The 13,593-nt window shown below is 36.5% G+C and overlaps 1 protein-coding gene across 1 annotated transcript in view; it reads right to left on the bottom strand.

Moving 5' to 3' along the window:
• LOC132158744 (RNA-binding motif, single-stranded-interacting protein 3-like) overlaps nt 1-13,593 on the bottom strand; it is a 129,675-nt gene that overhangs the window by 26,465 nt on the left and 89,617 nt on the right. The window contains exons 5-6 of the mRNA XM_059568291.1: nt 9,154-9,311; nt 7,720-7,799 (exon numbers count right to left, since the gene is read on the bottom strand). Coding sequence (XP_059424274.1) covers nt 7,720-7,799; nt 9,154-9,311 — 238 coding nt within the window. The remainder of the gene's footprint in view (nt 1-7,719; nt 7,800-9,153; nt 9,312-13,593) is intronic.

A 13,593-nucleotide genomic window follows, 5' to 3' on the forward strand; every position in this document is an offset into this window, starting at 1 on the left:
TGCTGGCATGATGAGACACTGGAGGAATCATGAGGGCCTGTAGCATTTCCTGAATGCGAGGTTACAGGCATCATGTTTGCATGTTTATGAGCGTTGTAAAAGCCATCCATCTGACTTAGTGTTCAGCTCTGCAGAGCAGGCCTCAACGCAGAGAGTGTGGGGTATTCTTATTGCCCTCCACCACATTAACCACTGCTATTCTCTCTAAAGACTACAGGCGAATATAAACACCTTTCGTACACTAAGATGACTGCTGCATCCCTGCAGAGAAAAATAAACAGGTCCATGCTTATTCAAGGGTTATGGGAAAAGGAAAGGAAAGACTGAGTGAGTTATGTGGAAATGAAAAGCAGAAATCTGGAAATGGAGTAGTTTTAGAAAATGACGTGGTTTTGGGAAGATGCGAGAGACAATAAATTACCCATTTACATTATTAGTGGAAAATATGAGTGCTTTTCGTTTGTACTTGGCACCAGTGTTGATTGGGTTTTGCTATGCAGTTACTAGGGTTTAAGTCTATGGGATTTTTCCCACCCATTTTATCATCAAAATTATCTTAAAATATTGTGACGAAAATGTTCCTTGATGTTTTAGTCATTAATAAATTAAATATTTAAGAAACCCCATATAAAGGGATGATTTTAGATCTTAATCTTTTATTCTACTGTACATTAAATTGTTTGGCACAACATTGTTCTGTACATCTTGTAGTAAAGTACACTGCAGTTAAAGTAATTTCTATTTCAAATAAATGCAGTTATTTTTTTAACTTTCAATTCATCAAAGAACCCTGAAAATCATTTTTTTATTCCATGAAAAATTCATGGAATTATTATGGAAAAAATCAAAAAGCACAAAAAGTGTCAACATAGTAAAATAATAGTAAGAAATGTTTCTTGAGCTGCAAATCAGCAGATTAGAATGATTCCTGAAGGATCATGTAGACTGAAGTAATGCCTGCTGTAAATTGAGCTGTTCCATCACAGGAATAAATTACATTTTAAAAATGAGAAAGAGAAAACAGGTATTTAAATTGAAATATTTCCAATTTTTTTTTTTTTTTAATAATGAATTTATTTTTGGATCAAAAAATGTAGCTTTGGTGAGCTTAATATATTTCTTTCTTTAAAAAAATAAAAATGTTTGAATTGTAATATATTTATTAAGTATAAATAATTAAATAATTCTAAACATTTAAATAAAAAGATATATATATATATAATAAAATTAAATAACATTTATTAAAATCCTTAATAATTAGTACTAATGTCAAGATAAATTTATTGAAAAGATAATTTTGTGATTGAGAGTGCCACCATATTTTAAGAATTATCCAACACAAAGAATGAGCTAAAATAATAGCAATGCATGCCTTAGCAAGCGGCACTAAATATAAAGAGTGAGAGAACACATACAGTAAAAGGGAAGAAAGAAAGGAGACCGAGAGAAAGAGGCACACAGAGAATGTGAGAGAATGTTATGCGCCAGCACCCATTATGTTCGCCAGTAAGTCCAGAGAAAATAAACAGCTTCATTAACACGTCCTTTATAGAATTTCTCCCTCTCTCTCTCCCACACATAGCGTGTGAGCGCCTTGTCTGAAGTACAAACTATCCAAACATAAGACGTCAGTCAGAAACCAGCTCAGCACTCATTAATACATCAGAATGTTCCAGATCCCTCCATGTCTCAGTGCCGGCCCGCCAAACGCTTACCTGAGACCCCTCCAGTATGACCTCACCACTGGAACACAAACACAGCAAGAACTGAACTCAAAACAGTCCAAAAATAACGTCACACCAGATCATCAGATCACTGGCAGATTCATCTTGAAAGGGGGACTGATATCTTATTTCGATGGTGTGGTATGTAAACAGACAGAGCGCTTTGTAATAGATTAAAGATAGTTTCAAACTGTGGAACAATATGGTTGTCTATAGTGGTTTGGCCCCTGCTGGTAGAAGTCATAACTACACCATCTGGCTGCAAATGAGCATCTTTGAAAAAAAAAAAAAAAAAAAAATTAATAAGAAGAACATTTTTACATATATATATCTTTTTTTTATGAATACACACAAAAAAAATGTATTTATTTATTCCGTATTTTTAACTAGGTCTCTCCCTTAGTGATTTCTGGCCTCTGCGCTGACACACATGCCCCATTCAACTCTGCATGCAAACAACTCCTCAGAGAGTGTATCGCTCCGTGGCAGCTTGATTTCCTAGTCTCACAAGCATTAGCGAGTCGAGTGGAACCAAATTTGATGGGTCATCCCAATGTCGCACACACACACATACACTCACATAAATACACACATCAGACTGGCCTCTCACACGCTGACAGGCCCTATAATTTAGCCTCCCCTTCCATCAGCACAGACAGTGGAGTGTAAGTACTCTCTCTCTCTCTCTCACAGTCTCACTGTCAGTGGGCTTGTAAGTACTTCAGTACAGGCCCACTTTTCCCTCAGTCTCAGTTAACACACACACACACACACGCACATGCACACACGCACACACACACGCACACGCACACGCACACACACACACACACACAAACACACACACACACACACACACACACACACGCACACACACACACACACACACACACACACACACACACACACACACACACACACACACACACACACACACACACACACACACACACAGCAATTTAACAAGTCACTTTACTGATCAGTCTGTGGGAAAACATACACAAGACCCTGCCCAACAATCTGTCTTTTCCAGGATTTAAACAAAAAGATGAAATAAATAAATAAATGGAAATTAATTAAAAAGAAAAATACTGAGAAATAATTAATAATAATAATTTTACAACAAAATACATGTCAAGCCCTTCACTAGCAAACTATCCTGAATTGTGATGTCAAAGGCAGCAGGCAGGAAAAAAGAAAGACCATTTCATGTTTTCAAAAGCCTTTTGAAACAAATATAGAACTGGTGAAACTATACTATACTGAAACATTGCTTACATATAAGTTGCTTCTATATATATATCGTCACAATACAAAGCTGCTTTTGAACAGCCATCAACTAGTTTGAAAAAAAAAAAAACTAGTTTGGCACACAGGGCCAAACTAACCAGCCAGACCTTGACCCCTTGCTACATATACCCATTCCCCTTGCAACTGGTTATTTTTCAGTTTCGTGTAGAGTAGTGCTTCTTTTTTGTGTCACAGTAAATAAGAAATATGTGCCTGTATCTAAACCTTTCTCTCTTTACCTTCAATTACCATCAGCTAAAACGTTCCAGAATGAATGCATATAAGTGTGTATGTGTGTGTGTGTGTGTAGTGTTATGGCACCACATCCGTGCCTTGATTCCCAAACCCAAACCATTAAGACTTCCCTCAGGCCACTTTACTCATGAATAGGGTGAGACGGAAAGAAGAAGGGAGGCAGAAAAAAAGAAACGGATTAAGGTCAAGATCAGGATACCGGCCAAATTGCCTGAAACGCACTCCAAGATCTGACAGAGCCCACAGGCTTGAGCTGGGCATGTAGAAAAGATCAGCAGAAAGGAAGGAGCACTGGACGTCCCATGACTGGGAGCTCGTGTGTGATGGAGGGGTCACGGCGTTACACGGTCGTCATCATTATCTACCCCAGCATCAGCAAGTTGCCTAAGAGCCTGTGTAATTATGAGAGCATGCAGGCCTGATGGCCCCGTCGTGGCCTGTTAGAAAAGCCTGAGTAAGCTGGATCAGGACAACACACGAGCAAACACACATCTACAGCAGATGGAGACAAGAGGAGAACGACAGAGCAAGTGATAGCAAGCGCTTCATGAAAGTCATACGGGTTTGGAAAAACATAAGGGTAAGAGTAAATGATGAAAGAGCTTTCATTTTAGGGTGAACTATCCCTTTAAGAGACAAACAAGGAGGTTATTTTTTTTACGTGCATAAACATTTCAACAGACAATTTGTGTAAAAAGAAGAATAGGTGTGATGCAGGTGTGTAACATTTTTTCTGTAAAAGCATACAGCAAATTAGATCTCTTTGATACCTGATGTTTTAATAACGCTACACTTGTTTGAGTTAATCTTCAGTTCAGAGCAAGTTTCGAGAGGAGCCACTCGAGCAAAACACAGTTATTCCACAGGCTCGTATGATCCACTTACTACATAGTACTGTAAGTACAGAGAGAGAGACAGAAAGATGGAAAAGAGGAGGGGAGGGAGAGAAAATCGATGAGACACTATTTTTGAGCTTTAAACCTGGATATCAATACATGCATGGCTCCTGTTCAAGGCTAATGCATTATCAGATGGCTGGCTAAGACTGTAGCAATATTCCTGACTTTAGAGAGCACAATATCACTTTATTCTCTCTCTCTGCCTTTCATTTCTATGTAGAAGTGTTTTTTATTTTTTTTCAAAATGTCTTTTTAAAGGGATATGTTACCCAAAAGTGAAATTTCAGTCAATTTACTCTCACTTGTGTTGCCCCAAACTTGTATGCCTTTCATGGAACACAAAAGGAGAAGTTTTAAAGAATGTTCACACTTTTTTTCTTCTTCTCCTATATAGTGGATGGGGACCACTATATAAAGCACCATAAAAGCATCATATTTTAATTTTTTCTTACAGAGCCATGTTGTTATGTTGGAAAAAACGATGAAATTTAAAGGAATAGTTATAGTTAAAGGAACATTTTGTCATCATTTACTCACCTTCATGTCGTTCCAAACCTGTAAAAGTTTCTTTCTTATGTTGAACACAAAAGACGATATTTTAAAGAATTTTGAAGAATCAAACAGATGTTGGTCCCTATTGACTTCCATAGTAGGGAAGGAAATACTATGGAAGTCAATGGGTACCATCAACTGTCTATGATTACCATGAATCTTCAAAATATCTTCTATGTTCAACATAAGAAAGGAACGCCATACAGATTTGGAATGGCATGAGGGTGAATAAATGATGACAACATTTTCCTTTAACTATAACTATTCCTTTAATAAACTGAATAGTTTTTTCCAACATAACAACATGGCTCTATAAGACTTGGATGAACTATCCCTTTAAGTCTTTATTCTCCTCTGCCTGTTAGTAAGGGCAGTAATATATAATGCAATTTGTGATTTGAATCATTCTTTGAGTCTTTTTGAAGCATCGTTTGATTGTCTGAGTCATTCTTGACTTCAACTCAATTTGTTGAGTACGGTCTTCTGAATTTCTTCTTTTGTGTTTCAAGGACAAAAGTCATTTATGTTTTATTAGTAACCAATGACTGTATTTTCATTTTTAATAAACTGTTTCCTCAAGCATCAATCTCTAATTTGTTTCACTATACTGGCAACAAAAATGCTATGTTTGACATTTAAAAGTTTGGGTTCTGTCATTTTTTCAATTATTTTTTGAAGGAAATAAATATTTTTATTCAGTCAAATTCAATTAAATTCCGTGACACCAATGAGATTTCGGTGTGCATGAGGCTAGAAAAATGCTTCAGTAATAGAAACCAAGTCACCAAAAAAAAAAGCCCAGCTTGTCAGTCGCAGCTGGTTAGTAGTAACAACTCATATTTACATGGAAGACATTATCATTTGCCACTTTATCATGTTCCACCGGGTTAAGACACAGTGTAAAGGTAACAACAAAACTGAGTTGGCCAGGAGTCTTTTAGTACTGAGAAGAGAGAGAGAGAGAGAGAGAGAGAGAGAGAGAGAGAGAGAGAGAGAGGTATAGATGAAATCATCCATCATCCCTCTGTCTTTGGGTCTGACACCGAGGCGCACGCTACACCCCACAAATCACACAGCAACTGCTAGAGTTGCAGGCTGCCCTCTCCAATCTCTCTCTTCCTATTCTCTCTCTCTGTCTTGTCAGTTGCTTTTACACCCCCTCCCCAAGCCCTCTGCCTATGCCTCCTTCAAACAGACACACACACACACCTACTGCATCCAACAGGAATCATATATTCTCTCTTTCTCATCCACTCTAACATCTCCAGTTCTGATTCTGTTGCCTTTGCTCGCTTTTTCTCTCTCTAAGGGAAACAAGTAAGTTGTGCAACAGCAGGGGAATGAACACCAAACACATTACTGAGGAAAATACCCTGAGCTTTGCAAAACTACATTAAATAACACCTTTTACACATTTGGGTGTGTGTCTGCCATTGTTAAAGGTGACAGGGTTGACTTTCTTAATAAACGTCTCTGGTCCTTTTTAAGCATGAGTGCTGAGCGTTTGTTACTCTAAAGGGATATTAAGAGTTCAATACTAGTTAAGCTTAAACTCCATAATGTTGATGACCATGGGAAGTAATTTTGAATTAAATCCCATAATTTTCTTTAAAAATAAGCGAAAATTGAATTTCAGTCTTTACAGGCACTTACAATGGAAGTAAAATGACCAATTTTTTGGGATATAAAGCAGAAATGTGAAGGTTTTAGTTTTATAAAAGCACTTAATTCATCTGCTAAAATATTATTTAAGCACTTCTACATTCATTTTTTTTGTTTACAATATTATGTTTTCATGGCAACAAAGTTGGACCCTGACTGAAATGGTTGGTAAAGAAATTTTTCATCTCAAAATCTTGTAAACTTTCATATGATTAATGTCTTGTGGTTATTGTACATCACTTACGCTGCCGTTCAAAAGTTTGGGACCAGTAAGATTCTTTGTGTTTTTTAAAGAAGTGTCTTATGCTCATCAAGTCTGTAACTATTTGATGATACAGAAAGAAACGTGCAGCTTAATATTTTTGGGGGACCTGTGATTCAGATTCAGGATTATTTGATAAAAAAAACAAAAAACAAAAAAAAAACAGTGTATATTCAAAACAAAAATTTTGTGTTACAATATAACGCTACTATTCAAAAGTGTGGGTTAAAATTTTTCATTAAGAAACTTAAGAGGCATTAAGATTATAATCGGAAATGTCCTTTAAAGAAAATATATCAGCAAATTTAATAACACATTTAGACTTTGAAATGATTTTGGAACAAGGCCAAAAAATAATGCCAACCAATAATATCACAGTCCACTTTTTCAAGTCCAATTAAATGCGTATAAAATAGATAAAATCAAGTCCTGCCCTACATCATATCTCACTAATATTCAGTTTCGCTCTGAAATACATCACGTAATGTAAGTTAAATGCGTTCTAAATGCTTTCTTCAGTATAAATGTTTGTCTCTAGTATACGCAGTACATTCTGCTGCCCTCAGGGAACTGTTTTCCTCTGGCACATCAAGCTTAAATTAAACCTTAATCAACCTATAAATCAGATCCTGTCATATGAAGCTGATGAGAAGAGCGACTCAAAGTAGGGGGACGTGTGCTTCCCACTCGAGAGCTTTGGATCAAATTGAGCTTGGGGGTTTAGTATATATCTAAATCTTGACATAGTGAGTGATACCAGTGTAATTTTGATGTCAAAATCAGCAGATCAGAGTATATTTAATATTTAAAAGGACAGCTCATAAAAAATGAGATTTCGGTCGTCATTTATGTGCTTGGAACAACACGAGGGTGAGTAAGTGATGACAGAATTGTCATTTTTAGCTGAACTATTCCCTTAATATACAGCTATATGGAGAGGAACTTCACAGCAATGAGATTCTACTGTAGACAGAGCTGTGAAAATAGACAACAAAATGTCAGTTTGATTGTCACTTTATCGCTTTGCACCTGGTTAGGACACAATATTGTTAGAACACACTGTGTTTTTGACACTTGCCTGGCACTCCTGGTGGGGTTTTGAGGAACTTTCCATTGAAATGTTGAATCACCACGTCACATTTCTCGGTGGACTCCATTCTGTGACAGAAAGAAAAGCGAAGAGAAACACACAGCATGAGGCAATCAGAATGAAAGTCATCGGTCATGACTGCAGTGAAAATGCATTGCAAACTGAACACATTCAGCTTTTTAAAACTTTGCTCTGTGGCTGTTTCATCAGCTATTTCTTCAGACATTTTCGGCCCTGAGGACCTGTAGAAAATGAACTCTATTAAAACACACTTTTCATACTTTCACTAGTTTAATTGGTCTACTAACAATGTCCAACAGTGGACATACATTCATCACAGCCTCAGCAAATGCAATTATCACCATATTTAAAAGAATGTGTTTTAATTTGGTTTGATAAGATTATGCAGTCAAAATGAAATAATTGACTCCTTTAGGAGGCTAATCTCATAGCTAGTATTTTATGCATAATACATACACAGTTAAATAATATTTTCACACTTTAGAATAAATAATGTATAGCAACAACATGATTCGAAATTATGCAAAATAACCTACTCACAAGTGATATTAACTTGTCTTCTCCACATATTCCATATAAACCTTCTCTTCACTGACCCGCCTAGTCTCTTTGGTAAACAATTTTTCATAAAACCCTTTTATGACCAAAATTATGACGGACCACAAAAAATAAAAATAAAATAAAATAAAATATTATTTTAGCTTATTTCACTATGTTTATGTTTTAAATCATATACAAATCTATATCATTTTAAATTAATAATTTTATACAAGTTTGTTTTTTTTTCTATTATGATAGAAAGTCTGTGTCTAGGTGCAAGGGTAAACCAATTAAAACGGAATAAATTGATACATAAATCTAATTTTAAAAGGAGCCAAAATTAATGATTAAGGCATGACAAAAAGGTCCCGGTTTGAATGTGATCTTCATATACCAAAAATAAGTTGAAACCTATTCGTTTTAACCTCTGGGACAATAAAGTTCCTTTAACTGAAGAAACATCCTTATGTGTTAATTTAGAGAATGAGAGGAGAGGGGAAGAGAGAGTGTAAGAGGTGTTATATACTGTTTGTTTCAGGCTGCGGGGAGTCTTGATTTAGTCTGTGCTCTCTGGAGTGGCTCCTCTCCTCTGTGCGGCCCCATTCAGCTCTGCTCACCCAATCATGGCTGAACGGCTAATTGCCTGGCTGGCACACTTGTATACACACACACAAACCCTCTGCTGGGATCTCTTACACAGCCAGTGACCCTGAAAACCAGCCAACCCACCCCACACACGCCACACAAGAGACGGGGAGAACGGCAGGAAAAGAAAGAGGGATGTTTTTATAAGTGCCCTCCTGAACAAACGCTCCGGCTAGTCTTGCATGGGCCAAAGAGAGTGTCGGATGTCAAGGTTACCTTGCGAAGCCGACCCCTCGGCTGACCCCGTTGGCGTCTCGCAGTATCCGTGTGGAGATGACATGTCCGAAGGGCTTCAGCATGTTCTCCAGCTCTTGTTCATCCATTGAAACCGGGAGGTTCGAGATGTACAAGTTAGTGGGGTCCTGCTCCTGTTGCTGTGTAGAGAACACACACACAGTCGAACATTAGACATGTCAATCATCATGTAGTCACACGTATTCAGACTTCAAATTATCTCTATAAACTGCAAAACACAACCATTTAGATGGGACGTGGGCTTCTGAGTGATATAGAAACTGACCAGGAGTGTGAAAGACTCAGGTAAAGGCAAGGATACCTTGTTTACAAAGAGTAAACAAAACTTTCTGAGATTACAACCATCCTAGGGGTGTTTTGGTCTGATCTTCCATGCTGCTTTTGCAATTGGCGACATGAGAAACCCAGGATGGAGAGGAGACTGAAAGAGTGAGTTGTTAAAGATGAAAGCGGTGTAAATGAAGACTACAAAATGCTGGAGGGCCTTAGTTGGGTACATCTCTACCTGTCTCTCACTCACGCACTGGTGGAATCCATTGTTGTGTTGATGGCCTCTTCTAGAGACACTGTGAGGCTGGCTAATGGGGGTCTGAGAGGATAGAGCACATGATACAGACACTGTATGCCGGTTGTTGAAGGGGTTTAGGTATGTGTGTGCGTGTGTGTGCAAGGACCAAAATGAGCAGCATTAAAGCACTTGCACACTAAGAGAACATACTGCATCTGTCTCTCTGAAGCCCAGGTTAAAATGCAAAGAGGAAAAGCATACAGTGTAAAAAAAAGTTAAATATTTGTTTTCTACAATGTATAGATTTTTATTTTTATGAGAATATTCTGTGGTCTAAATAACTTTCAGAAAAAAAAAAAAAAAATCAGAAAACGCATAAATGCATAAATGTACTTAATAAAAGCTTGAAATAAAACAATAAAAATTTATATTAAGTCTTATATTTTATCACCAATTTGTAAAAAGCTTGATATACTATTTCAATATATTTTGATATAATTTTACTTATTATATTATTTGATATAATAATTATTTTAGACAGCACATTATGAATTAAATTGATCAAAGCCACAGTAAACACATTTTTCATGTTACAAATGATATAAATCTCAAATAAATGCTATTCTTTCATTACAGTACCTGTTTTTTAATACTGATATTTTATTACATTACAATAAATGCAATTCTTAGCACAGTTTCTACAAACATACAGTATTTAGCAGTTTTAACTGTTAAGTATTTTTGGGACACCAAATTTGCACAAATCTGAATGATTTCTGAAGGATCTGAAGAAGGGGGGTTAATGATGCTGAAAAGTTAGCTTTTCCATCACTGGAATTAATTACATTCTGAAATATATTAAAATAGAATTCAGTTCTTTGAAATTGTACACTCTGTAATTAATTACCATTTTAGATCAAATAAAATAAACCAAATCTTCCTGATTCCAAATGGTTTGTGAATATTTAAACAGAAATGTTTTCTTTTTCTTTTTCTTTTTTTAGCAATTTTAAAATAATTTAGTATTAGTAGCTAATATGTACTTAATAAACCACAAGCAAACATTTTATGAACAAGACATTTTTCAAGGGGTAGTATCCACTGCATGGGCTACAGAAAGTGAGAGAAACAGAAAGTGAAAACAGAAAGTGTTGGTGGGCTAGCTGAGAATGACAGCGACCTGCTGGTGAGTTAAGGAGTTATCTGACATGCGTGCGTGTGTGCAAATATACCATTTGTAATGTGTGAGGCCTGACCCTGCAGGAGACCATCAATCTTTTATTAAGTGAAAGTGATTAAAAGAGCAACTGTGGCTGCTTTATGATATCTCCTCACACACCAGATGTTCTTTATGCTCTCATTCACTGGCTGAGATCCAAACGGTTACCCCACGCAGGACATTTCAAGCGGCAAAATCATCAAACACTGTTTGTAAGTGTGTTCTTAAAGCTGTATTAAATGACCACCATATAAAACTGGCTTTAAATTAAATAATAAAACTGTAAAAAATGTTAATAAGAAATAATAAAACTTCTTGAAATATATAATCATGCAGTGTAAACAAACAACAGCATATAAGCCCTATTCAGGAGGTAATTGTTTCTCAGTGAGACATCCATAAAAGAACAATTTGTAAGGCGCCTCTGTGATAAAACTCATGCATTTGGATGACTATCATGCAGGGGACAGATACAGAAGCATTCGCAGGTATTTATATGAAAGTGCACACTTAGATTGAAATCAATAACCAGTGACGCAAACGTTCTGGTTCAATTTCTTTCTTCCTTTTTGAAGATTAACACTTTTATACAGTAAGGATGCATTAAACTGATCAAAAGTGAACTTTCTATTTATCAACCATTCCTGAAATAATAATAATAAAAAAACAATTAATAATAATAATAATAATAATAATAATAATAATAAGCAACTGTTTTTAACATTTATAATGAAAATGTGTCTTGACCAAATCAGCATAGAATGATTTCTGAAGTATCATGTGACAAAAATGTTTGCATCACAGAAATTAATGTAATACAAAACAGTTCTTTTAAATGGTAACAGTATTTCACAATTTCAAATTACTGTTTTTACTGTATTTGCAGTACATTAGAGTTTTTAGTGCATTAAAAAATATACTGACCCCATACTCTATTAAAATGTAACAAACAAACAAACAACAACAACAAAAACACCTATGAATATTAAAGAGTTAAGTTGCAGTTAAATTATAAAAACATGTTTTATCTGGAAATACCTTAAAGAGGTCATATGATGCTTTTTAAAGATCATTATTTGGTGTATTTGGTGTAACAGAATTTGTTGACATGCTTACATTTTCAAAAACACATTATTTTTCAAAAACTGTACATCACTGTAGGTCCTCTATGCCCCGCTTCTCTCAAAACTTCGTTTTCTACAAAGTCTCTCCTTCTAACAAGCACAGTCTGCTCTGATTGGCCAACTGACCCAGTGCATTGTGATTGGCTGAACACCACAAGCACTTGTCGGAAATATAACGCCCCTTTCAATAATGACAAGCTGCATCTTTCAAAATAAATGTAAAGACAGTTAATAATGTCCTTAGTTTTAACATCAGTTCAAGCCTGAGCGCCTCGTCTGTGTTTGCAGTACACAAGCCATGGACAGTTAAGACATCTGACTCCAATGTGATGTGAGTGACCTTGTTTCTCTCTCTCTCTCTCTCTCTCTCACAAACACACGCGCGTGCACACACACACACGCAAAACTCTACTTAAACTACTACTTAAACTAATAACAAAACATACTTACAGAAGCTGATTCAGAAGCGCCAGATTGTCGTAGCAAAGTCAGAATTACCTCCTCTCCTATGTTCACGAAACGGTCATCCATAAAATGCATTACTGTTCTGTTGTAAGTAATCTTAAAGATCCCTAAATGCATCTACTTTCGGAAGGCCAAATAAAGTGCTTTTTCTTTCACCTAGAAACACAGCATCTCTCTGACATGGCTGCTTCAACACTAACTGCGGTAACTGAAACCATTCCTTCTTTCTTTGTGTGAACATCTGGGTGGCATTACACAAACATTTCCACATCGTGACGTAGAGATGTGGGGAGTGTTTGAATGAGCCGTTTTAGTGGGGCATGACAGAGTCTTAACTTTGATAAAGAATATCTCTTTGGTTTTGAGACTTTAGTCTTTGCAGCTTCAGGGATCTTATTTATGCACAATCAGCTTGTAACACTCCAAAGAGAAAGGAAAACTTGAAATCACATCATATGACCCCTTTAAGTGCAGCCACTTAAAAGGGGCTACCCGCTTACCAGAGGGCGAGGGGTTCACATTTCAGATTCGACTCCACCCTCATGCTCAGCCTGAAACATCTATTTAATTGTGTTAGAGAGCCAAAGCCTCAGAAATACAAAAGAATAAGAGCTCAGTGAAAATATCTCATAAATGTGTCACTCTCGTCAATGCTGAGAGCTAGGAAAGAGTGACAGGCAGGGGGATTACGTCTGTGATGTGGATGGGGAAATACATTTGGAATCTCAATATATAGACGAGGGGCTGATTTTCTAAAGGACGGATGTGGTGAGATGTATGAATGATTTATGAATATGAAATGAAAACACCGGCCCTTCCTTCAGGCCCCTGAACAAGACTGAAAACAGAGCGGGGTTTGTGTGTGATATATACCTTCAAGTATCAGTACGCTTCCAAACTGATTCAGTGTGTGGAGGACAAGGCTATGTGTTTGTTCCTCAAGTTCTGTTTTGAAACGTTAGATGAACATATGTAAGTGGGTCTTCATCATAACCTGAGGACACAATGTCTCTAGTGCTCTTTTTCTCTCTATGTAAGCACTAATGCATTTCACCTTACAGTATATGAAAAGTGGTATGGTCTAG

Source organism: Carassius carassius, chromosome 15, assembly GCF_963082965.1.
Source record: "Carassius carassius chromosome 15, fCarCar2.1, whole genome shotgun sequence".
NCBI lineage: Eukaryota > Metazoa > Chordata > Actinopteri > Cypriniformes > Cyprinidae > Carassius > Carassius carassius.